The sequence below is a fragment of the Argentina anserina genome, chromosome 5 (assembly GCF_933775445.1).
Source record: "Argentina anserina chromosome 5, drPotAnse1.1, whole genome shotgun sequence".
Lineage (NCBI taxonomy): Eukaryota > Viridiplantae > Streptophyta > Magnoliopsida > Rosales > Rosaceae > Argentina > Argentina anserina.
The window spans coordinates 14,984,684-15,007,779 of NC_065876.1; the positions used below are offsets into that span (position 1 = coordinate 14,984,684).

General features: G+C 37.0%; 2 protein-coding genes and 1 pseudogene across 5 annotated transcripts; 2 read left to right on the forward strand and 1 right to left on the reverse strand.

Annotated features, from left to right (window-relative positions):
• The first annotated feature begins 1,993 nt into the window (after positions 1–1,993).
• Positions 1,994–6,043, forward strand: LOC126793228 (uncharacterized). Of its 2 annotated transcripts, none has more exons than XM_050519691.1 (4): positions 1,994–2,106; positions 3,532–3,822; positions 4,025–4,204; positions 5,171–6,043. In XM_050519691.1, exons 2-4 carry the CDS (start codon positions 3,580–3,582, stop codon positions 5,834–5,836), a joined length of 1,089 nt encoding a protein of 362 aa, XP_050375648.1. In that variant the 5' UTR covers positions 1,994–2,106; positions 3,532–3,579; the 3' UTR covers positions 5,837–6,043. The 2 variants fall into 2 exon arrangements, with proteins under 2 accessions (XP_050375648.1, XP_050375646.1); XM_050519689.1 differs by having other exon boundaries at positions 2,035–2,106; positions 3,484–3,822.
• Positions 6,044–11,987: 5,944 nt separating this feature from the next.
• On the reverse strand, positions 11,988–13,376 carry LOC126793244 (protein translation factor SUI1 homolog; annotated as a pseudogene).
• A 2,639-nt stretch (positions 13,377–16,015) lies between these two features.
• Positions 16,016–19,616, forward strand: LOC126793230 (APO protein 4, mitochondrial-like). 3 transcript variants are annotated; one of them, XR_007672038.1, is made up of 4 exons: positions 16,016–16,252; positions 16,581–16,852; positions 17,215–18,457; positions 19,078–19,616. XR_007672038.1 is itself a non-coding variant. In XM_050519693.1 (3 exons), the coding sequence occupies exons 2-3, from the start codon at positions 16,596–16,598 to the stop codon at positions 17,972–17,974; spliced, it is 1,017 nt and encodes a 338-aa protein (XP_050375650.1). In that variant the 5' UTR covers positions 16,016–16,252; positions 16,581–16,595; the 3' UTR covers positions 17,975–18,588. The 3 variants fall into 3 exon arrangements, 1 of the variants encoding a protein (XP_050375650.1); XR_007672039.1 differs by having other exon boundaries at positions 19,162–19,616; XM_050519693.1 differs by lacking the exon at positions 19,078–19,616 and having other exon boundaries at positions 17,215–18,588.
• The last annotated feature ends 3,480 nt before the right edge of the window (positions 19,617–23,096 follow it).

A 23,096-nucleotide genomic window follows, 5' to 3' on the forward strand; every position in this document is an offset into this window, starting at 1 on the left:
TAAAGTCCCAAAGTTGTGGGAAAATATGATTTCTATCAAATAATATTCATCGAAACAATCAAACTATAGGTCTATCGTTCACCAATTCTCCATGAACCCATAAACCCTAAATTTAAAAAACCCCAAAATTTATTCAATTCAAAAATCATATATTTGACAACACATATTAGAGACTCACCGTAATCTATCAAGACTCCTTATGGAGGAACCCATGCCTCGCTGTCCTTCACCACCATTGTTGTTTTGTCTTCGATGACTTTGTTTTAAACTTCTAATCCAATAGATGCTATCTTGGTCGGAATCAGTTGGTTTTGACTACCAATTTTGGAGTCACCCCATAATTAGATTTGGAGTTACCATTGCTAGCTAATGAGCAACTTTGGAGTTTGGGGATTGCGGGTTTGATAGGCATTCTGCTAAAACTCATTTCAGACCTAGATAGTAGTAGATGATGGGGCAATTTCGTGAATTCAAATTTTTTTTTGGATGATGTGGTGCTGACTTGGAACAATTGACGGCCACGTCATCTAACTAACAATGGAATGTAACAAAGTGGGTTTTTGGGATGAAATTTGAGACATGAGGGACTATTTAGATTAAAGCTGAAAGAGAAGGACGAAACAGATGAGTAGACTAAAGTTGAGGGACTAAACATGTGTTAGCCCTTTCTCTTTTATTCTTAATTTTCCTGAAACCCGAAACCTTCTATTGGTAACAATTTCTTCATACGTTCTCCAAATTACGTGTGCCGCATGTTTAGGAACTCGTATAGACGAGCTCTACGACTTTCACGAAGAAAGTTTTCTAAGAAACCCAACGAGTAAAAAGTTAACTGATTGATCTCTCATTATAACATTTTCGAGTAATTAATTTGCTCAAACCATTTTTGTTTCCACCCTCGTACTATAAAATTGGACTACCACCAAATTAATAATATCCTAAAAGTATTTATAAATCAATTATAATTCCCGGGATATTACACACCGTGCAAATATCCACCATCTGGATTTGCACATAACTCCACCCTCCTTACTTTCCAGAAAGCAGACATATCTGCCAGATCTAAACAAGCCAAGAGCCATTCTTCTCGAGCCTCAAAATAGAATATCCATAGTGTAGAAAAGATTGTAGAGGCGCCTCTTTGTAGGCCGTGACACGAAAAAGAGTGTGAAGGTGGGGAAGAAGAGTTTTAGGTTTTTCGCTTAAGAAAAATGGAAAGACGATCGAGCTCTTTGTCCATAAAGAATGTTGTTGTTGTTCTCTTATTTTGATTAATGAAACTATCGAGTACAAGAGTGATCATTGAACTTAAAATCTTGATTTCAATAAGCATAAAAGAAAGTTCTAAGATTATATCAAGCTTGATTAGTGTTGGACAAGACATTGAAGACAATCACAAATCAAATACTTCGAAGAGTTGAAGTCGAACCCATCTACAAGTGCCTAACACGCTAGAACTTGCAGGCATGAGAATGATTATAGAATTACGTATTATGACGTTTACTTATATTTACTTACAATTGAAAATTGAGTGTGGACCTATCTTATTATCCTGAACCGTTCCTAAACCCCTTAATTTGATGATAAAGAAAAACACAAGGGGTTTAAGAATGATATTTCTTCTACGGATTTTTTCTAGTTCTTCTATCATTCCGATATCATCGGATTCATGACATTTTTATTTCAAGTAAGTAAACCATGTCATAAATCTAAAATTATGAGCTAAATGCTAGACAAAGTTAAAAGAAAAAAAAACAAAGCTTCACAAATCTCCTGCCTAGATTTGAATCCAAAACTGCGAATACAAGATCTCAGAATTTTGGAGATAATACAATAGGTTGTAATGTTGTATTGATTGTTCGAAATAGAATATGATCACAGAGGACATTTTACTACAACGTGTCAGTCGTCGGTTACGGTTGCCAAACTCCCAGTGCCACCTCTGCACTTCCACAACTGATTTCACATAAACAAGCTCTCTCTCTCTCTCTCTCTCTCTCTCTCTCTCCTCTCTTCACATACATATATATCCACTTTCTCTTCGCTCTCCTCTACGATACGCTCTAAGCTCAGCTTCTCTTTTCTCTCTTGCTCTCTGCACTCTGTGTAAGTCTTCGATTCCACCACCTTTTATTTGTTCTTTTCTTATGTATTCCAAGCCTTTCATCATTCTTCTCGTGGATGCATTACTTGCACTGTTCGGTTGTATTTTTTAAGGTTTTTATATGGGTTTTGTAGAGTCTCATGATTTGATTCAGAGATGGGGTTTATTCGGGTTTTCTGCTGCTGTTTTTTTTACCTCCATATTTTCGGTTTATTTGGTGGTTTGGTTCCTTTCGCTCTCTAGTCTCCACTCTCTTCGTCACTTCCATTAACTGTAGGTTCTGGTATAATATACGAGTCTGAAACTAATTGATTGCATACAAAATGGTTAGACATCTTTGTATTGCATTAGGTTCCCAGAAGCTTCACCTGCTTGGCTAGTAGACTAAAACTGTAGGTCTTAATAATTTGTTGTGCCGGTCCTTGTGAGTTGTGACTTTGTTCTTCGATTATGTTTTCTCTCAAGTGTACTTTTATCAAATAGAGATAGATGCATATAGCACCCATGTCATATCAAAGCTTAGATTTTGATCGGGAAATATGGGAATTTTCGGAAACATGGGCTAACTTTAGGTGAGTGCTAAAAGTTGGCTTGAAAATTATATAAGACCTCTAACATCTTGAGAGTGGACACTTGAAAGATGTAAGAATCAAGCAAAGGTGGCTGCCTAAAATGGTTGTTCTGTTGTTAATAGATATAAAGAGTTATGGGTAGGTTTTGTTTTTTTTATCTTTAACTTTTGTAGTCCCTTGATTTCCCACCTCTCCTTCTCTCATCTTTTCCATCAAATCATTTATTGGTCGTCGGTTATCATTACTAAATTCTGTTATCTTCTATACATGAGATAGTGCTAGGAAGGGGTGCCTCTGAGCTTTTCATCAAGGGATTTTTGCGTACTAACCAAGATACATATGCTACAGCGTTTCGGGTTTTCTTATTTGTTGACCATTTTGGATTGGAACCATGGTCCCTGCTTGACGTTGATAGATTACTATGAGATGACAAGTAAAATATTACAATCTTGTAAATGAAAATGTGGAGGACACTTTTGTAGATATGTTGACAAAAAAAAACAAATGAGAAGAAATCTACAACTTCAATTACCCGCTGTCCTTTCATGTATAGGAAATGTCTTAATGAGCCTAAACCATTGGACAGAATCTGAGTTTAACTTGCCAAAAAAAAAAATTTAAACATATCATTAATCATGTAAGTATTGATCTGTATGTAGGTATCAAACCTCACACTGTCATCAAAATTGGCATCCTGTTTTACAGTTTCCTGCATGATGATAATTTAACATAATGTTTTGTGTATCGTTGTTTATGTCTCATCTTTTTCTTATCTTTAGTATTTTTGAGAATTTTGTAATTATGCAGGATATCAGATACTGAATAAAGATTAATGACTGAAAAATGTCTTTACAGCTGATGGATCATTAGTTGATTACAGAAGGTCTTGAGTTGGAGTATTGGATGGCATTGATTGCTGAGTTGTTAACTACCACAATAATCGTGGCTACACGGCCCTTCTCACTTATCAAGCTTTTATGCATGTTGGGAGTAAAAACTTTTTTCCTCTTCACTAGTCTATGCATAGAGTTGGTGAAGACAGTAATCATCTTGCACTTGAATTTCTTCTGGAGAATCATTGTATGGGTAGTCACTATTATATCTCTTCCTGGACGAATTCTGACTGCCTTACAAAGGGAGAAACAGGTAGGCTCTTCAACTTTCTGTACTATTGTTGATTAAATGGAAAGGCGTCTTTACGTGCAATGTTATGCAGAAAATTGGGCATCTGTTGGCATCTTTTCAAGCATAATTCTGCAGTTCATGCTCTTTTTGTTTCTATTATTGTCCTAAATTTCAATTTTCTTTTCTCATATGTCCTAAAAATGGTTATTATTATGGTAAGCAGCTGGAAATGCATTTACATAATATGCAAATCGAGCTCGAGAATCTGGCATGGGATAGGAAAGAGCTTGAGGAACATCTTCATAAAGCATTTAGAGAACAAAAAATGATGGAGTTGATAATAGCAGAGCTTGAAGAAGAACATGATAAGGTCATTGCCAAAATTGAACTGCTAGTGGGCGAGGTAAAGATCGTTTATCATCTCTTGCATGTCTTGAGCATTTCCATTTCGCTGGAGCTTCTGTATTATGTATCTTTTGTATATGTCAGAGATGATGCATGGCTTCCATCTATACAATTTTTTTTTATATAATAAGCAATATGAGAGAGTATGTTGTGTCCACACTGGTACTGGTCCACTGCACGATGATATAATAACGTTTTGAGACCCGATTTGTATTTTAGCAAAGTTGATGGATGAACTGAATTCTATAGAGCTCAAAATTTAACTGCTAGAATATGTAGGGTAGGGCAACAATTTAAGCTCATACATATATTGGAATCTATAAGGGTGCTTGTTAGGCTTCACGTAATTCTGCTTGTTTGACTTGATATCTTGCATAACTAGATACATGTAGGTTGCTTTATATTTAAGTTTCACTCTGTTGGTTATCTCTCAAACAGTGGTACAAGTGACATGAAGTCCATGATCCTTGAATAAATCTGTGCATTACATGAACTGATAGGTGCACCAGTTCCTGTTAAACTTACATGATAGACCATCTTGTTGAATTCTTTTTTATGAATACTCAGCCATTTACATTAATAAACCTAGTTAATAAACTGGCTCTTTAATGCTTGATGCAACTTCTAGACCTAATACTTTCTGAATGCTAGCATTTAACTGCATAAAAGTATCGAAATCTTTACTGAGCTTTGTTAGGATACATGTAACAGACTACAAGTTGACCCCTGCAAGTGAAAACAATATCAAGTTTATTTTATTTACTGCTAGAAACCGTGTTCTGGCATTTATTATGATACTAAGAAGATTATTGGATTGTTTTGTAGTTATGAAATAAATCCAACAGTAAACAGATTGTTGGATTGCTTCAGTGGGATGTCAAATTTTTGTCTTTCTAAATATATATTCATCGATCAGGTGTATTTGTTGTTATACTGAACACTGACTTGGTACGTTCTCTGGCAGTTGCAGGATCTGAAAACTGAAAATCTTCGTCTAAAAGAAATTCAAGGAAAGAGCTATTGGAGCTTAAAAGGTCAGGATCAAACGAGTGATATGCATAATACAAGAATCTCTGACTGTGGCATTCCCTACGGGATCCCATCATGGAAATCTAGTTATGATGGAAGTGGTATTGTCCTCCAGGACCGCCTAATGCACAAAGATGCATGGGGAGAAGAAAGTAAACCTAGAACCGAGTTGAAGATCATAAACAATGATTCAAAATTGGTTGGGCCTGTTCAGCCTAATATGCCTTCAACCAACACAAGAACCATAGATATTGGTGAAGTTTTTGACCATCGAAGGGTTATCGCAATGAAACAGAGTCTATTTAGTGCAGTATTATCGCTTTTGGTTGGGGTGATTATCTGGCAAGCTGAGGACCCTTGCATGCCCCTTGTTGTGGCTCTCTTCTCTGTTGTCGCCATGTCCTTAAAGAGTGTTGTTGAGTTTTTCTCAACCATAAAGAATAGACCTGCTTCGGATGCTGTTGCTCTCTTAAGCTTTAACTGGTTCATACTTGGCACACTTACCTACCCGACACTGCCGAGGGTTGCCCTTATGGTGGCACCGGTAACATCAAAACTTGCGCACCGGGCATTAAGCTGGCTTGGTTTCTCTTTCTCCTAGCTCAGGTCTCCTTTTCTTTGTGTTTTTCTTTTTTGTTTCTTACAGTTAAGCTCACTACTTGTGCCCCTTTTTTTTTTTTGATATATCTATATATATACATATTTTGCATGTATTATGTAGAGCAGAACCTGGTAACCTAAAGTTTGTTCTTTTGTACATGGAGTGTTTCAAATTTTGTACAGTGTAAGGTTGTTCTATAATCTTGAACATTCCTGATACTACCACCAGTTATCTTTGCAACTTTTATGTTCCAAAGTTGATTGAGAAGTGATGCTTATCTGTTCCTATGGGACATACAGATGGGGAAGTCCAATAACTAAGTGTCGATTTCAGAGTTAATGTACACTGTTTTATTGAACAGTTTGGGTAGCAACGTCGGACAGAAAAGTTCCCGAAAGCAGAAAGACGCAGTAAAAACAAAATCTACCTCCACGCACCTAAATTGGGCAAATCTGCCGCAAGCACCCAGCGTCACACGGCGCACGTGCATCTACTGCCAAACCCAAACCCAAACCAACGAAAAAATAAGGGCAAAACCGGCACTTCCCCATTTTCCCCTCGCCCACGTCAAGCCAAAGCGTCGGAAAGCTTCGCCGACTAAGATCACCTGCAGACACCACAGCCAGTGCCTACCCACGTGGCGAACCCTCATTCGCCGCAACATAGTATTTATAATGCCCCATATAGAAGCCTCTGTAGAGTCCCATAGTCTCGTAGGGTTAGACAGATTTGGGAGAGGTTTAAAACCCCCCCTCCCCTCATCGTAAGTCATAACCAACAACACATCTTTTGCCGTTTCAGAAATGGCTCTCTCTCTCTCTCTCTAGAAATTTGTAGAGAGAGAGAGAGGAGGGAGGGAGGGGGAGGAGCTTTGATAGAGTTACTGGCGGGTCTCTAATTCGCTTGGTGCAGGTCGGGAACTGCTTCGGGTTATAGATGCCAGAGCCAGATGGCGCGACGCCACTGGCTGCGGTTACAGCGGAGCGGGTCCCGCCTTGCATCAACTGAATCGGAGACCGCAGCGGTGAAATATAATACACCATTAAGATCTCCTCCACCACCACCGTCAGATCTCACATCAGGTTTGCTCGCTCCTGTATCGATTTCTATCTAGATCCTTCCGCTTTGATTCTGACTAACTATTCCTTTAATCGGTTGTTATGTTTCTCTTGATTAATTGATTCGATGGATTATTCATTATTGTTGGTTGATCAAAGTTTGATGCTCAATGAATCAATGCTATTTTACTAATTGTTCTTATTTTCGGTTTCTGGATCGGTAAAGTTACTGATATTCCGAATTCCACCTAACAGATTATCCTTGGCTTTAATAGCTTTTTAGGACACGTGACATCACTAATTATTCTCTTAAGCGTACTTTGCCTAATGGAAATCATTCCATTATGGTTTGAGTAGTAATAGCAGGAATGCCAGATATGATGTTTGTCACATTAATTAATTAATTTACTAATGCCGTTGCTATTTGAGGGAGGAAAGTAAGTATCACTATCATTCATTGGTTTCTTGTATGAGTTGATTGGGGTTTATTTTATTTTATTATTGGTAGGTCTTCAAAATTAGGTATTTCTCTGCCAGCCTAAGCTTCTTCACCTTTTTGCAGTGTGTGTATGGGGGTGGACGTGGATCACATAGAAGCTTTTCTTTTCTATTTTGTAAAGATCTGAGAAAAGCAGAGAATCTTTCAGAACCAGACTGTTTTTCAACCAGCTGTCTGTTTGACTCGATCAGACGGTCAACAATGAATAGTAACGATCTCGAGCGAAACACAAGATAGTACTCATCCTCTGTCTCTGGAGAATCTCATTTGTTTGTATCATGTCGACGACGAATTGGGGTTTTCATGATTTGCGGCGGGGTGATAGAATTGGGGATCGAAAGATGAGGTTACACCCACTCACCTCACTCCATTCCAGACACAGCCCACTAAAACCCCCCAAATCCATGGCCGTCCTTCTTCCTATTCCAAATTCAAAACCCTCTTCCAACTAAACCAATCAAAAAGCTCAAACCTGTACCCCACCGTCACTCTTCTCTTCCTCCGACGACAACCGCCTCCCCTAGACCCTCAACGACCCTGTGCTCATTGTCGATCTCGACCTCTCCAGGTTTTGCACTTAATAGTTTTGGCTCTCCATTTGAGAATTCAATGGATAACTATCGGAATTGTTGGCGCTGCAACAAACAACAACTTCAAGGTCAGAACTCGACTTTGCTATATTAGATTTTCGTTAAGAGATGAATACTCTCTTCTGTAATTGTTTAATTTGTCAACTTTCAATTTCAATTTGAAGATGAATCTGAATGCTTCTCGGTTCCAATTTCTAGGTGATTAAGTTATCTCAGATACAATTTTTAGGTGACTTGTCTCAATTTCAATTTCCATAGTGTGTTTTGCTTGTGAATGAAACACTACAGGAATGACCTTGCCTGTGAATGAACCACTACATTGGATATGGTTCCTGTATAACCCTAGTTTGACTTGTCTTCTGGGATATATTGAGTTGCCAGAGTTCATAATGGTCCCAATATGAAGTAGAATTCGTAGTGGGAAAATAGGTCTCAATAGTATTAGCTGCTTTAGTGGGAATATAAGATCATTCCTCTTAACAAAATTATCATGCACTGTAAATAGGTTACTGCCTTTTTATCTCGCAGTCTTTTCAAGTGGTTACCATGAAATCTAAGATCTATTACTTGAGCCGATCTGTTGTAAAATCTTTCTGCAACTCCTGCTTGAACTTTCTGTAGTGAAAGCCTTCTTTACAATGCTTTCTATAGAGGTGGATTGATGGTCGTAGAGCTATTGCCTATTGGAACTTGGATTCAGTTTGGTTTTTGAATCAAATGACTTGATTTTTGTTGATATGAGTTTACTTCAATTTGTCCGATCTAGAGTTAAATTAGAGTAGTAACTGAAATTGGGAACAAGTTTGTTTTCTGACTCTAATGTTACTTCTATTAATCTGAGTTTAATTACTGGTGGGTGTTTGGCTCTAAAGCTGAAATTGCTCGGGAGTTTAAATTTCGATGTTTATGGTAAGACATTGATAATATGAGATCATTTGATTGTGGCTTGTATCAATCATAGATTTCTTCTGTGTCTGAGATCTTGGTTGAACTCGTCCAAATGTTAATTTTTGATAAATTTCGTCTTGAATATTGGCTTGCTTGGTCTGTTTGGTGTTGATTTATGTAGATCCTTAGAACTCTCAGCTGATAAACTTTTGTGGAGTCTGAAATTGGTAGGAACTAATCCTTTCAAACTCTTCTCTGTTAGTTAATTATTCATTTATGTCAGTACTTTGTCAATTGATTTTGTATTAATCATGCCTTGAATTTATGAAGGGCTTAATTATGTTTTATGTCTTTCTTCTACATTCAAGCTTCAATCATTTAGTTTTCATTCACGAAATTGATATTATGTTTTCATCTCATCAACTTATATTAGGCTTCAGAGTAGATATCTCATAAACTGTGGATATAATATATGCATTGATATAAACCACATCGTTAACTCTGATATATGCTTGGCTCAGATTTCTTTCATATAGTTGGATCACTTTTGTACATTCAGTAAAATGCATGAGCGTTCAGTACCCATGTAAGTTTAGGCAATTGTACAGTCCTCTATGACCTTCTTCTGCAATACCTGTGATTGCGTCAATGCTTCCAACTTCTATGTTTTTGAACACTTGCCAATTACAGCAATGCTTATCATGCTTTCTGTGGGGTGTCTTTTATTACTGCCAAAATGGAAGGCCTAACTTTTTTAATTTTTTTAAGTGATTCGTTTTTATGGTGTCAAAATTCAAGTTCCATTCATTTAGTTTTCATTCACCAAATTGATATATAGTTCCAACCATATGATATTGACTACTTTGCTATTCTGTGATTTTAATAGTAGTTTGAGGCTTTGTCATTGTATTAGTTATCTAGTTTTTGCAGTAGTGTGTAGCTATATGAAAATTTGAATTTGATTGAATATCGTATTCAATCATAAGATGACTATTAAAGTGCTCTGAACATTATTTGAGCATACACTGATCCCAGACTTTCCTCTTTTATGTCTGCTATAATTGATGCATATTTTCCTATCTAACTCATTAGTTGTTGGCATTGCTACTAATTGGCTGTAAAGCAGGCCAGAATGTCACATTGTTCCTGTAAGGCTAGATGGTGCAGAAAATAGTTCGTTAAAAATATTTTTTTTTATTTGTCGTGTCGGATCCATGTCCAAAGAGTAGTTTTTGAGATTTGCCGTGTCGCGTCATGTCGTGTTGCACCGTGTTGTGTCACCGTGTCTGTGCCTGTGTCCGTGTCCGTGTCCGTGCAACATAGCTAAAAATCAATCGCAGAGAAAGAGTGTCAAGAAAAGCATTTGGATATGTGGACATCTTGTATTTTGGTGATCAGTGTCGATGAAATTCTTCTCTGGAGCTTTTTGGCTTTACTTGGGTAATGGCTGAGGACCTGAGGTACTTCGAGGTTTATCTCATTCTATCAGGTAACTTTGTTGTCAGCTTCCGTCACAAAATGCGTTGTGTAGGTTTTCATTTGGATTGTAATTTTATTGTGTCTTGGTTTTTTTTTTTTTTACAATTAAATGTATATGCGCTCCCTCTTAATCATCCTTCCATCTGTCATTCTGGAACTTTTATAATCAAGATCACTAAAATCCTTATCGCATAACTAACAAGATTTCTTCATTAAATTGCTGGACTTTGCCCCTTGTATGATTAAATGGTAATGCGTTTTGTTGTGCACGTCAATCGATTTTGGGTTAATCAATTTTTTGTAGAATGAATTCTGAAATAGGTAAGGGCTTTCATTAAGCCGAGAAAATGAATAGTTTGCTTGGATTCCATTAAGTTATAATTGATCATGACCTCATGAGGATTCTGAAATAGGTTGCTTGCAAAAATTTTAGCTTTACACAAAATCTTATGCAAATTCATTTTGGATTCCATTTTTTTTTTTTAAGTTTGATTTCTTTCACCAACTGATATGTGTCGACTTCTGTGAAAAGGTTCCAGAAATGTTCCTCTCTTTAGCAATCACATGCATAGCAGTTCCTTACAACTGTTCAAGTTCCACAACAGCTGCACTGTCTGATATTGAACTTCCCCTGGATGTATTTCAAATGTCACGAGGAGTTCTTTGATCATTGGATATGTCCAGCGAGTTCAGCTTAATAAGTTTCCTTTGAGACTTATCACACCATCATTGCTGCAACATTTGTTAATTTGAGAATACAAAGGTCTTAGAAATGAGAATTATGAGCCAATTCAGGTTGATATCTTCTTTCACAACTTTCATCTGTAGGTTACTGAGATACGGTAAAAAGGGCTCCCATAAGATTTCTGTCTCTTCATCGCATGTCACTTCTTTCAAGTTCTCAAGATCCTCAACTGATGAATGCAACTCATTCAACCTTCAGCACATTCTCATGTTGAGCTTCTATAAACTGCACATTTGTCCAATGTCTTCGGGCACTTCCCGAATACTAAAGCAATCAGATATGTCAATCAGCAAATTTAGCTTCGTAAGATTCCTAATGGAGCCGGGTAACTCTGATAAATCTGTACAGCACGTAAACCTCAGCAGCTCTAAATTAACTAGATTTCCAATGTCTTCAGGTAAGGCAGTCAACTTATGAGAATTGGTGACGCTGAGTTTCTTGAGTTGAATAAGCTCACATAGTGTGGGCGGCAACTCCACCAAATCATTGCAGTAATCAATATTCATTTCAACAAGTTTTGGAAACGCCTCGGACATATTTATGCAACCGTTACCAAAACCTTGGCCAATGCCACACATGAATAGAGAAATCTTTTTCAAACTTTTCATCTGTATAGGGTACCTACTTATGGAATGAATTTGCTCCAATCTGATTCTCTATAGACTTTGTATCGAATTAACTAAAAAACCCTGGTATCAAACAACCTGATGAAAAGTGAAATTACCTGCCTAATTAACATACTAGAAGAAACGCAGAAGTCTAGTATCAGACCTTTATAAGGTAAACATAAAGGAAGAGATCGTAGCAACATCAAATTTCAGATCATATATTTCTAGCAATCGCAAACTGAGGTGGTGTGAAGTACATAGGATAGCGGTGGTTCTGTTGCTATTCAGAAACCGTGAAGCTTGATATTCTCCTTCTTAACAATGCCGGCCTGTTCAAGAGAACACGAAGGTGACCAAGTTACATACATGAAGCAACAACACAATATAATTAATACGTACATAGAGAGATGGACAAACTAATCATCACCTGCACAAGGAAGGAGGAAACATTCTTTCTCTGGTCCCCCTGAAGTTGTATAACCTGCATGAAACAATGACATATAATAAGGCTTTGATTCCAAGGACTATAATGAAGCCCTCGATACTTCAGATCTATTGGCATTTGGCAATATCTAGAACAAGCTCATACTATATGTGCATCAATCTCTGCTCAAGAGAGAAAGCCATTTAGTCACAAAGATCGTGGATAAAACATTCGCAGCGAACCACACTAGCTAGCAACAGTATCATATAGTACGTCACTACGTGTCTATGCCTACTTTACAATCACAATATTAACATAAGAGAAAAAATTTCCCCAAAGAATCAGACCTTGAATTCAAGTTACTAAATAATGACAAGATCGATCAAACCTAGCTAGATTGTTCTGCTCATGATTGCAAAGCATTCCTTGTTTTAAAGAGAAACAGTGAAAAAATTGCATCTTGAATCAAATATTTACAGGAGAGGAACAAACTAAGAACTACATCAACTTTTAAACGCATGCAATGTAAGTATGTAACCAATTTCTCAACATGCATATGCTGCAGAACAGTTATCACAAAGTGCATCTTGAGTCGCGATCCCCTAACCCTATCATATTCCTAGACCTACTTGGCAGTCATCGTGCCACATTTGTAGACAAAAAGAATGCATCTTGAATATTAATTAGACAAGCAAAACTGACTTACTCATATCTTTACTTAACTTGCAATATTAGTACCAAAGGTACAACAGTATGATTTGAAGCAGAATAGAACCTTTTACAAATCATGAATCTAGATTGACTTAAACTGGCCTATCGTAACTTCCACTTTCTGATCAATTGATCATGGTACCAATCAAAGAACAAACAGAAGACTCAAACTTGATCGTATATTACTAAAGAAGAGGAACAAACCTGGCCTAACTCAGGATCTTGGACAACAGTACCATTACAGCAGAACTCCTTCTTGAGGTCCTTAAGTATCTTGTTGTAGCTGTAGTCCTTCTTCAATCCTTGCACAGTAGTCAGGCTCTTCCTCCCGTTACGCTGCTGTACACGAACGTGCACGTATTCTTTTGTCCCGGCACCTGAGTCCTCAGCATTGGCATCAGCAAGGGGATCTGCGCACACATTTAAACATTCATAACTATTATGTAATAATCCATGCATGTCATCTAGACTTATCAGCTTGTAAGAAAGAGAAGCCTCACCAAAAGGTAGATGGGACCTGGGATTCGAGTTCGGACATTAAACTGGAATGTTAGATGCAGATGATCAAGTAAACCAACAATGCGATCTCTCTTTCAATCTTTTTTTTTCTCCAAATAAATATGAAAAATCAAATCTGCACAATACATGGAACAAAGGAAAAGCCAATTAATCAGCGAAATTCATACAGGGCATACAGCACAATATAACAAAAACCACTATTTGGTACTGCAACAATAATCACCAAGAACAAGGTAAGCTTTATCGTTGAAGATCACTAGTACTGCTTCGATTCCCTATATTAATGCATGATTCTCATTATCAAACCCGAATCAAGCATGGCCCAAAATCATGATCCCAAAAGTTCAAATGTTCAGGACACAATGGTAAAACAAGTTACCTGCATGCGGTATTCGAAGACGCGGTAAATTTGGATGCACAGAGGTTTGGAAGGAAAGAGAGAAAGATGGAAGGGCTATGTAGAAGTGATGAAAAGTCATGAGAACCACACAAAACATAGTCGGTTTTTACTTTTGTTATCGCAACATAAAATAGCGTTACGGACTTATAGCTGGTAAATCCATTCTCGGATATCAACGGCTGAGAGAGGCCCGTGTAGTGAGTGGACAGTTGCGATTGTAATGCCACTATATGCTACAAAAGAAAAAAAAAGCCTAGGAGATTGTTTTCTTGTTGCGCCAAAACGCACCCCCGATTGACACCCCACTATTTACTTTGTTCACCCACTCTACTCATTTTATCCAATTTTTTAAATTTAACATCAAATTTGCTTATTCCACTAATTTATTTGTATTCAAAACAGTCCTTTTATGACATATTGAATTGAAAAGGAAAATATTTAGAGAAAGTAAATCATATATTTCTTCCTTAATCATATACTTCTTTTTCTTAATTTTTTTCTAGAAAAAAAAATTCAGTGTTTATCTTATATAAATGCCAACAAAATCATAGATTAACAACTTTAAGTTGTGGAAAAAAAATAGATTATCAACCTGTAGCAATAAGAAAAAAATTGATTCTGGTGTTCGAATTTTATTTGTGATGTTCACATTTTTATTATAATTAAGTTTTTTTTTTTGAAAAATGTTTAGTTGTAGATAAATAGAAGAATGTATTATAATTAAGCTAAAAATAATGATTTATGTTTGAATAAAAAAATACATATGAATATTCAACTGAAAATGGAAAAAAGTTTAAATATTTTCATATTGGGGGGGGGGGGAATTAATATTTCATGACAAATTGTGTATTTTTTGTATTCAAATGATTAATTAATTATGTATTTTTAGAAAATTGGTGTACTTAATAGTCATTTTGCATTTGAGTAATATAGTAATTTATGTGGGGTGAACAAAGGAATTTGTGGGGTGAGAATAGCAACACCTTCTTCTTCTTTTTGTTGAAAAATTTGGGGACATTTCTTTTTGTTTGTTTCAAACTTTAGAAAATTTCATTTTGATAGTAGTTTATGTTTTAAGCACCATTTCTATCTTATGCTGCATTTTTATCTTGTGATTTTTAGAAGGAACATACTTTAATTGTAACTAAAGAAATCGTAATACTGCTATACAATATAAATAACAACTACACCCACAATTGAATGACTGTGTTAGCATAGGCTTATGCCTAACCATAATTAGCGCCCCTAATCATGTATCTAAAGTATCCTCAATTACGCAACGTGCCACCGCGCCATGGTCTAAACATGGATACACACTCATGCGTGTTCTAAAATGACCCCTAAAAAACACCTCAAAAGGACCTAGTCGTACATCAAGGAATAAATGCTCAACCAACCCTAACTCAGCTATATAAGGTCTGGTCTCTATATCTCTTAATTTACAAAGCAATTAATACCAACCTAGCTACCATTACTCTATTAAAATAAATATATTAATTGATTTAGGCATCAGAGAGTTGAAAACTGCAATGGTGAGGTCACTCTTCTAAGAGTTCCAACTGTTGATTGCGCATCAAATAATACACTTAGACGAGTAACTGAGCGGGACAGCCGTAAAAAATATGTGTAATTGTGTCACTGCACCACAATACTCAAATTGTGTCACTGTAATTGTGTAACTATTAGATGAGTTACTTTATGGAGACTACCTCTCCCGATTAACATTTGGGCCTATGTGGTAATTCTCAACCCAAATTTTAGTCTGGACTGAAAAAAGAAGGTATTTTAGTCGGTCCATCCATAAATGAACCTGAATGTCATTCTACTCGAACATCTCTTCTCTTAAGTTCATGTTTTTCGACAGTTATACTTCTCTCACAATTCAGGTGTTTTTTTTCTCCTGTTTAAATCTTTGTGCTGCGATTTAAACATTTTGGTTATTACTGTTTGATTTCACATCTATATTTGTTTACTTCTAGATTTGAATATATATATATATATATATATATATATATATATATATATATATATATATGAGCTATCAACCTGTAAAGCTTCATAATTCAAATGGTTCTATGCATTTCGTATAAAGCTCTATTCTTTATGGAATTGGGTCATGGTGGAGATAGCAAGTAGAACTTGTGCTGTGTAGAGATGAAAGCTTGTTACTATTGTATTGGATCGTGCCAGTGGCGGATCCAGCCCAAAAAAAAAATATTGGATTATTCTTCGTTGAGTTCGTTGCCTTCGTTCTTGAAAGTCTTTCATCTCTCTTTGACTCTCCTTGCGGGAAACCCTGCAAGTCAGCAACCCACTGCTCAGCCGCCCACTCCTCCGGCCTCCCTCCGCCACACCCCTTCTGGCCCTTCATTCATCTCTTTTTGACTCTCTCCTTGGCCCTTGCGCGACAAACCCAGCAACCCAGTGAACCCACTGCTCAGCCAGTCGGCCGCCCACTCCTCCGGGCTCCGTCGATTTCACCTTCTGACACAAAGGTTCTCTCACTTCTCTGATTTCAAATTTTCAATTTGATTGATACCGAAAGTTCATATGGTGGTTTTGATTAGTTTTTGTAGTTGACTAGTTGTGTTTGTTAATTTATTGCATCGAATTGAAATTGAAGTGTGTGATTGAGATCTGTGTTGATTTTGTGTGATTCTGTGTTTACTTCAAGTTCATAAGCTAAGAATTTGTGTTGTTGTGTGTGTTAAGACGATTAGATCGTTTGAGCAGGTTTTTGATTAATTATGATTCAGTTAAATTTATGTACAGCTGTTCTAAGCATGTTGCTTTTTTTTCCTTTTTGGATTTAATTCACTTTAGGCATAACAGTAAGCCATGGCTGCGAGGAGAAAATTGGGGGAGATTTCCAATTTCAACTTTAAAATTATGTCGAGCTTTTCGAGGTATTACAGCTCAAACAGGGTGGACTTAAAGAACCTGAGGCCTATGATTCTGAAAAGAATCCAAGACCGAGCTAAGGACTATCCGGTGCAGAGCATGATACCAGTGGCAGAGGAGGTCCTCAATTCCCGGAGGCTTCTTAATCAGGGTGTCTCCACCCTCCTTAAAGTGATCCCAGTTGTGGCCTGCAAGTAAGTCGCTCACATGGCAAGGGTAAGGGTGTGTATATCTTGAGGTGTGGGGATGCAATCTGTATGACTTTCAAAAAGTACTTGGCATTGAAATTTTTACTTCTCCTCTGCATTGTAATATTTTAATTCATCGAAGACAATCATATTATTGGTGTGTTTATATACTTTGAACTGATGTTATGTGGCACAACTAGGAAATGTTGGATCATTGAATCGAGAAATTGGTTGTCATTTAGTTGAATATTGACCTACAAGGGGCATCTCTGGGTGTTACTAATACCTTTGGGGGACCATATGCATTTTATTATCTATTGTTTGTATAGTGTAAGTATTTGGTGATTGAAAAGCTCCTGACATTTCAGGTTCTGTCCCGAAGCATACATTGGTGATAAAGGTCACTTAATCCAGACTTGTAGTGGTTTCAAACGTCGTGGCAAAAATCGGGTTCATGAGTGGATAACTGGTAGTGCGAAAGATGTACTTGTTCCAGTCGAGGCATTTCATTTGAAGCACATGTTCCAGGATGTAATCAAACATAACCAAAGGTTTGATTATGACCGTGTTCCTGCAGTTGTTGAGCTGTGCTGGCAAGCAGGGGCAAATGATGAAAATTTGTACTCTGGTACTTGGAACCCAGAAAGTGATTGTGTTGCTGTTGAAGGAGCTGAGTCCTTGTCACGTAATGAAATCTCTCTGGTTGCCAATGGAACTTTGAGGGCCTGGGAAAGACTTAGAAATGGTGTCAAGAAAATACTGATGGTTTATCCAGCAAAAGTGTGTAAAGACTGTTCAGAAGTCCATATTGGGCCATCTGGGCATAAGGCGAGGCTTTGTGGACTTTTTAAGTATGAGCGTTGGCAAGGAACCCACTTTTGGAGAAAAGCATCTGTAGATGATCTTGTTCCTCCAAACATTGTATGGCGGAAGCGGCGTCAAGATCCTCATGTGCTCTTGGATGAAGGAAAAGGCTATTATGGGCATGCTCCAGCAGTGGTAGAACTATGCTCTAAGGCAGGTGCCATAGTGCCTTTAAAGTATCATTGTATGATGAAAATGGAGGGTATATCTGCTGTTGCAAATCAAGGTTTACCCCTTCCGCCGTTTAACCTTACAGAACCGTAGACTCTGCTCCATCCGAAATATCATGTTTAAATGCAGTTGATACACTGGGAAGTAGATGACAAGCGGAAGCTCCCCTGTGAAGAATACATAAATGAAATGGGTGGTGGGAAGTTGATGCCTTGAAGGGGACATGCAGATATTGATTATTCACACTGATTGAAGCCATCAGAATAATGGAGATGAAGTCTGAAATATGATCAACATCTATTAATCTATATGATTTTTATGACCTTAACGATTGGTCCAGTCGCCATCTTGGTTACCACTTATTGAAGATTCTATTAACAGTCGAACAATGAATCATGAAGATAGCTCAGTGAAAATGCCCGATATTGCACCACTATCTTGGAGCATGTCAGAGCTGAGAAATTTTTATGGTTCTGTTTCTTCTGGCGATGGTTTTTGTTGGAAAGTTTCTCCAGAAATCAATGAACCGAGAGTGAAAGCAGTGCAGGCCGCATGGCTAGACATTGGAAAAGTAAAGTAAGCCTCTTAAACTTGGTGACATTATGGAATATAGATGGTTAATACAGATAGATAGCAAACTAGATAATGTAATGCTTGGTGGTTTTAAATCATAAAACTTCAAATGTTGATTTTCAGCTTTTCCACTACTCTTCTTGCATATTAATATCCACTGCGACAAACAGTCCCTTTAAATACATATATAGAATCTCCATCTTCTACACCATGCGACTTGAGGCTACAGTTGTCGCGCATAGTCCTCTGCTTGTGTATAAACAAATAATCATCAGCAGGAAGAAATTTACTGCTTAAAAGTAACTGCCTCAAGTCATTAATCGTGGTTGAATCCTCCATTTTCAAAGGAATCCTTGCTGAATTAAGTAAACTTGAGGAAGTTTGTACCACTATATGCAATTTTCTTCGTTTGAGACAATTCATGGACTTGAGAAACAAAACAATCTCAGAAAATTCACATATCCCATACTCGCTTAACTTTCGAAAATCTTCTACCAACTCGATTCCAGAAAAGAAGAGTGAAATTCTTTTGATTGGGGTACCGTAAATGATGTGGATATTTTCTTTTAGGCTACCAACTGTCTCTGTTCTGAATACCTCTAACTGACATTGTGTTTCTGAAGACTTGACGATAATCTGAATCTTACTGGACTGGTTTACATGAGGTTCCATGCATTTAATGGTGAGATCAATTTTCGTACCTTCAGTGACAATTGGATAGTCTTCCATGTCTAGTCCATCTTCCAACTCCCATTCGGACACTGCAAGGGTTTGTGAAGACGCCGGGATGCCCAAGAGTTGCTCCACCTTCCTTTTGATTTCTAGAACAGCTTCTTTCAGACCCACTTCTATGGTGAATTCATGTCCCCAGGTATCAATGATTATCACTCTCATAGTGTCACACTGTCACTGATTGTTTTATTTGCTCTAAAAGGCTATGAAATCAATTAAGAATAAGAACACTGGAGGTGAGGTTGATTTTTTTCCTTCTGTTATTTATTTCCCCCTTTCAGTCAAACATGAAATTGGATTGAAACAGATTTCTACTGTCTTTATGTTCAGAATTGAGGGATCAAATTTAGATCTCAGAGTCATGTAAAATATATGAGTACTCTCATCATACCGTTTGTATGTGGAAAATCCGGAATGCATTCTCAACTCTGATATTGAATTATTAGTCATGAAGTACACTAATTGGAATCACAGCGAAGCAAGATGATTGCCAGTATTTCCAAAATTAGTAACCACCTTTGAAATGGCTGACCAGACCTGGACCGACGATGCTACCATTGAACCAATATCATTGTTTTCTTTTCAGATTTTGCTAGGAACCTGTGAATTTTATGAGCCAAAAAGAAAAAAAGAAAAAAAAAGTCAAGCAGATTTGTCCGCCAGGATTTGATCTTAGGGGGATTCAAATATTAAAACCGAAATATATATTGATCATAAGTTGAATAATAAAATGCACTAATATTGTACTAATTTAAAACTCTTATTCAATAGCTTCAAAAGAATCCAAAATTCAATTTAAGATAAACACATAAATGTTTCAATTGAAAACTCAAAAGAGATTAATAAAATACAACATAGAGTAGTTATCTATCAAAACAAAGTTCGTCGTTCTTACATATCTTGAAAATCATCAATTATGAAATTAATGGTGAACTTTTCTGTAATTTTTTCTCAATGTACATCAACATCGCGTTTGTAGTAAAATCATTGTTCATTCGGTTACGAAATTTTGTTTTGACTATACTTTGTAATAAAATCATTGTTCATTCGGTTACGAAATTTTGTTTTGACTATACGCATATATGGTAGAAAATGATGGCTTTGTAGTTGTTATAGACACTCGAAGAGTAAGCACAAGCGAACTCACTTTATAAACAAGTGGATAAATTATTGATCTTCTGGTTCTTACCAACCACTGAGATATGCCAATATGTTGAAAAGTTTTTGTATCTCTTCATTACATAAGGATTATTATTTATTTTTACTATTATTATGTCACTTATTTTCCTATTTCTAAACTAATTTATACTATAGAGGGTCTAGCAAAAAATATAGTGTATATAATATTGGAATTGTAAAATTCTGGGATGGGCCTGGGCCCGGGTGGGCCTGTAAGTGGCTCCGCCATTATGTTTCCTGCTTGGTTTTCGCTGGCCAATCATCAGCCAACTTCATATATTATGGTGATGAACTAAAAGTCATGGACTATATATTGCAATATTCATCTCGGTGATCTGTTGGTAAATTCTGGGACTTGGTCCAAGCTACTATGCACCAACATTTTCTATATTAGAAACAATAGATATCCTTGAGAATATTGCTAGATCACTACTATGCGCGTTAGATTATGCGCGCCCATATATTTAGGTATGTGTATATTTTTGATCGATATCGGTATATGTTATCAGCATATATATCTGGGGAATCCGTAAAAATTTCGTCCAATTCAGACTCCATTTAACTGTCAGAATTTCGGGTGAATCGAAATAGAGGCGTTTGACATATTAAAACCTCATTTATCGGGGGTTTGCCAAATGAGTTTCCTCGATTCGACTGCGCACGCTCGGTGATAAAAAATAAGTGATTATGCAAACGGCTTTCGCCGTTCGCAACCAGGTAATGGGTCCTCCCTTAGGGGGCAATTAGAGGTGGCAAATGGGCTGGCCCGATCCATTTTAAACGGGCCAAAACCGTGCTCGGACCGGCCCATTTATTTATCGTGCTGAGCTCGAGCCGGGCCATTTTCTTAAATATTAACCCCAAGCCCATGTCAGCCCACGGCCCAACCCATGTCGGGCCAAAAAGCGGGCCGACCCGACCCGACCCATTAGCATTATATGACACAATTAAAATAAAAAATATTATGTACTTTGAATATTTGTTTTATATAACTATTTAGAGTAGTAAAATAAATAAAATACTATAACACATTTCAAAAATCTTATTTTTAAAACGTTACGTATCTCAAAATAATGACGTTTTATTCAGTATTTTGATAATATTTGTGAAATATTGTAGTTAAAATAATGAAATAATCAATAGATTTTAATTTAAAAAGTATAATATTCAAGTTTAATAATGATAATTGTTTAAATATTGATATAAATAATATAAAATTATGTGTTTAACGGGACGACCCATAAATTAATCGTGCTCGGGTCGTGCCGGGTTAAAAACTGGCTCGGGCCGTGCCGGGTCCATGGGCCAAAATATCTCGGTCGGGCTGCTAACGGGCTCAGATTGTGCCGGGCTCGGGCTTATGGGCCCATTTGCCACCTCTAGGCGCAATAGTGGTTTTTTCGGTTGACTAGAAATGCTGACGATCAAACGAGGTCCAATTTGGATGAAATTTTTACAGAGTCCCTAAATATATTTGCTAATCAAATCTGCCGATGTTGATTGGCCCTGAGTGGTTTCCTTCATATAATCGCTTCATAATGCAATTGTATGAGTTTAAACATGTTATACATGTTATGATACATTAGTGGACACTTCGACGATCAACAACTCCAGTTCGGAATATATTCGATCGACACCGGCAGATGTGATCAACATATATATTTGGGCCAATTATTTAATTTTGTGCAATTATGTACACTTTGTTATATGAAAGTTGTAATGTCTTATTGGCTAATTCGGATTAGTAGCCATTGTTCATTCCCTGTTGAAGTAATACTGAATACAGGAGCTCGCAATCATTAAAAAAAAAGTAGCATTCCTTGTTAAATTCTTATATAGCAGATAAAAATAGAGCAAACACATTAGACAAGTTCTTGTGTTACACTTCCCATCTTTCCTGGTTGAACAAAAACAAACAAGGGGGACAGTAAATCGTGATGAAATTATGTGAGCTGGATTGATCTTTATTTATAGAATGAATTCACAGCATTTTCTCCAGAACAGTATAACAAAATTGTGTGAAGGCAAGGCTATTGGTTGGGCCATAATGCCATATACATATTACAAAAACCTTATAATTGCTATGACTTATGAGACTGAAACATAGAGCAGAGCAGGCTTTGATATTGGGGCAGCCGAGTTGCTCGCTCTCTCTACTAAATTAACCAGCCACACAGGCCTTTATACACATCAACAGTAACCAAAGCAACATGGTTTTTGATTGACTGATGATATATACACAGGCCACAGTCCACAGCCAAGCTAAAAAAGGCACCAAAACAAGACCTTAAGACACCTCCAAAGAAACACATCCCATCACATACGCAAAACCAAACGGTTGCACACTGCACATTCACGCATGAAAAGTTATCTTGTGGTCTTTCCATATTCATTTTCCATGTGGACTAGACGTTTTCTCACCCTGTTTCTAGTATGCTTATGTCGAGTACTTTTACTTTCAACTATGCTTATGTCTAGTACTTTAACTTTCAACTATGTTTCTAGTATGTTTACCTAACAATCAATTTGGAGAATTTGTTAAGCTCTTTACTGTAATCTCGTTCTAAAGATATATCAATGTCCAACTCCTTTGTTTTCAAATCAAGTTGTTAAAGTTGGAAGAAAAACAATGTAAGAACTGGACAGTCGACAACATCATGGAAAGCTTTGAATTCACCACAGATGTGCATATAAGGCAAACTTTATGAAGAAGAGAAAAAACTGAACCAAG

What these genes read in the sequence shown, in the direction of transcription:
- LOC126793228 (XM_050519691.1), top strand. Translation starts at nt 3,580, where the DNA reads ATGGCATTGATTGCTGAGTTGTTAACTACCACAATAATCGTGGCTACA. An exon ending in CCTTACAAAGGGAGAAACAG is followed by an intron (nt 3,823 to 4,024) that starts GTAGGCTCTTCA and finishes TATGGTAAGCAG; the next exon opens with CTGGAAATGCATTTACATAA. An exon ending in TTGAACTGCTAGTGGGCGAG is followed by an intron (nt 4,205 to 5,170) that starts GTAAAGATCGTT and finishes GTTCTCTGGCAG; the next exon opens with TTGCAGGATCTGAAAACTGA.
- LOC126793230 (XM_050519693.1), top strand. Translation starts at nt 16,596, where the DNA reads ATGGCTGCGAGGAGAAAATTGGGGGAGATTTCCAATTTCAACTTTAAA. An exon ending in ATCCCAGTTGTGGCCTGCAA is followed by an intron (nt 16,853 to 17,214) that starts GTAAGTCGCTCA and finishes CTGACATTTCAG; the next exon opens with GTTCTGTCCCGAAGCATACA.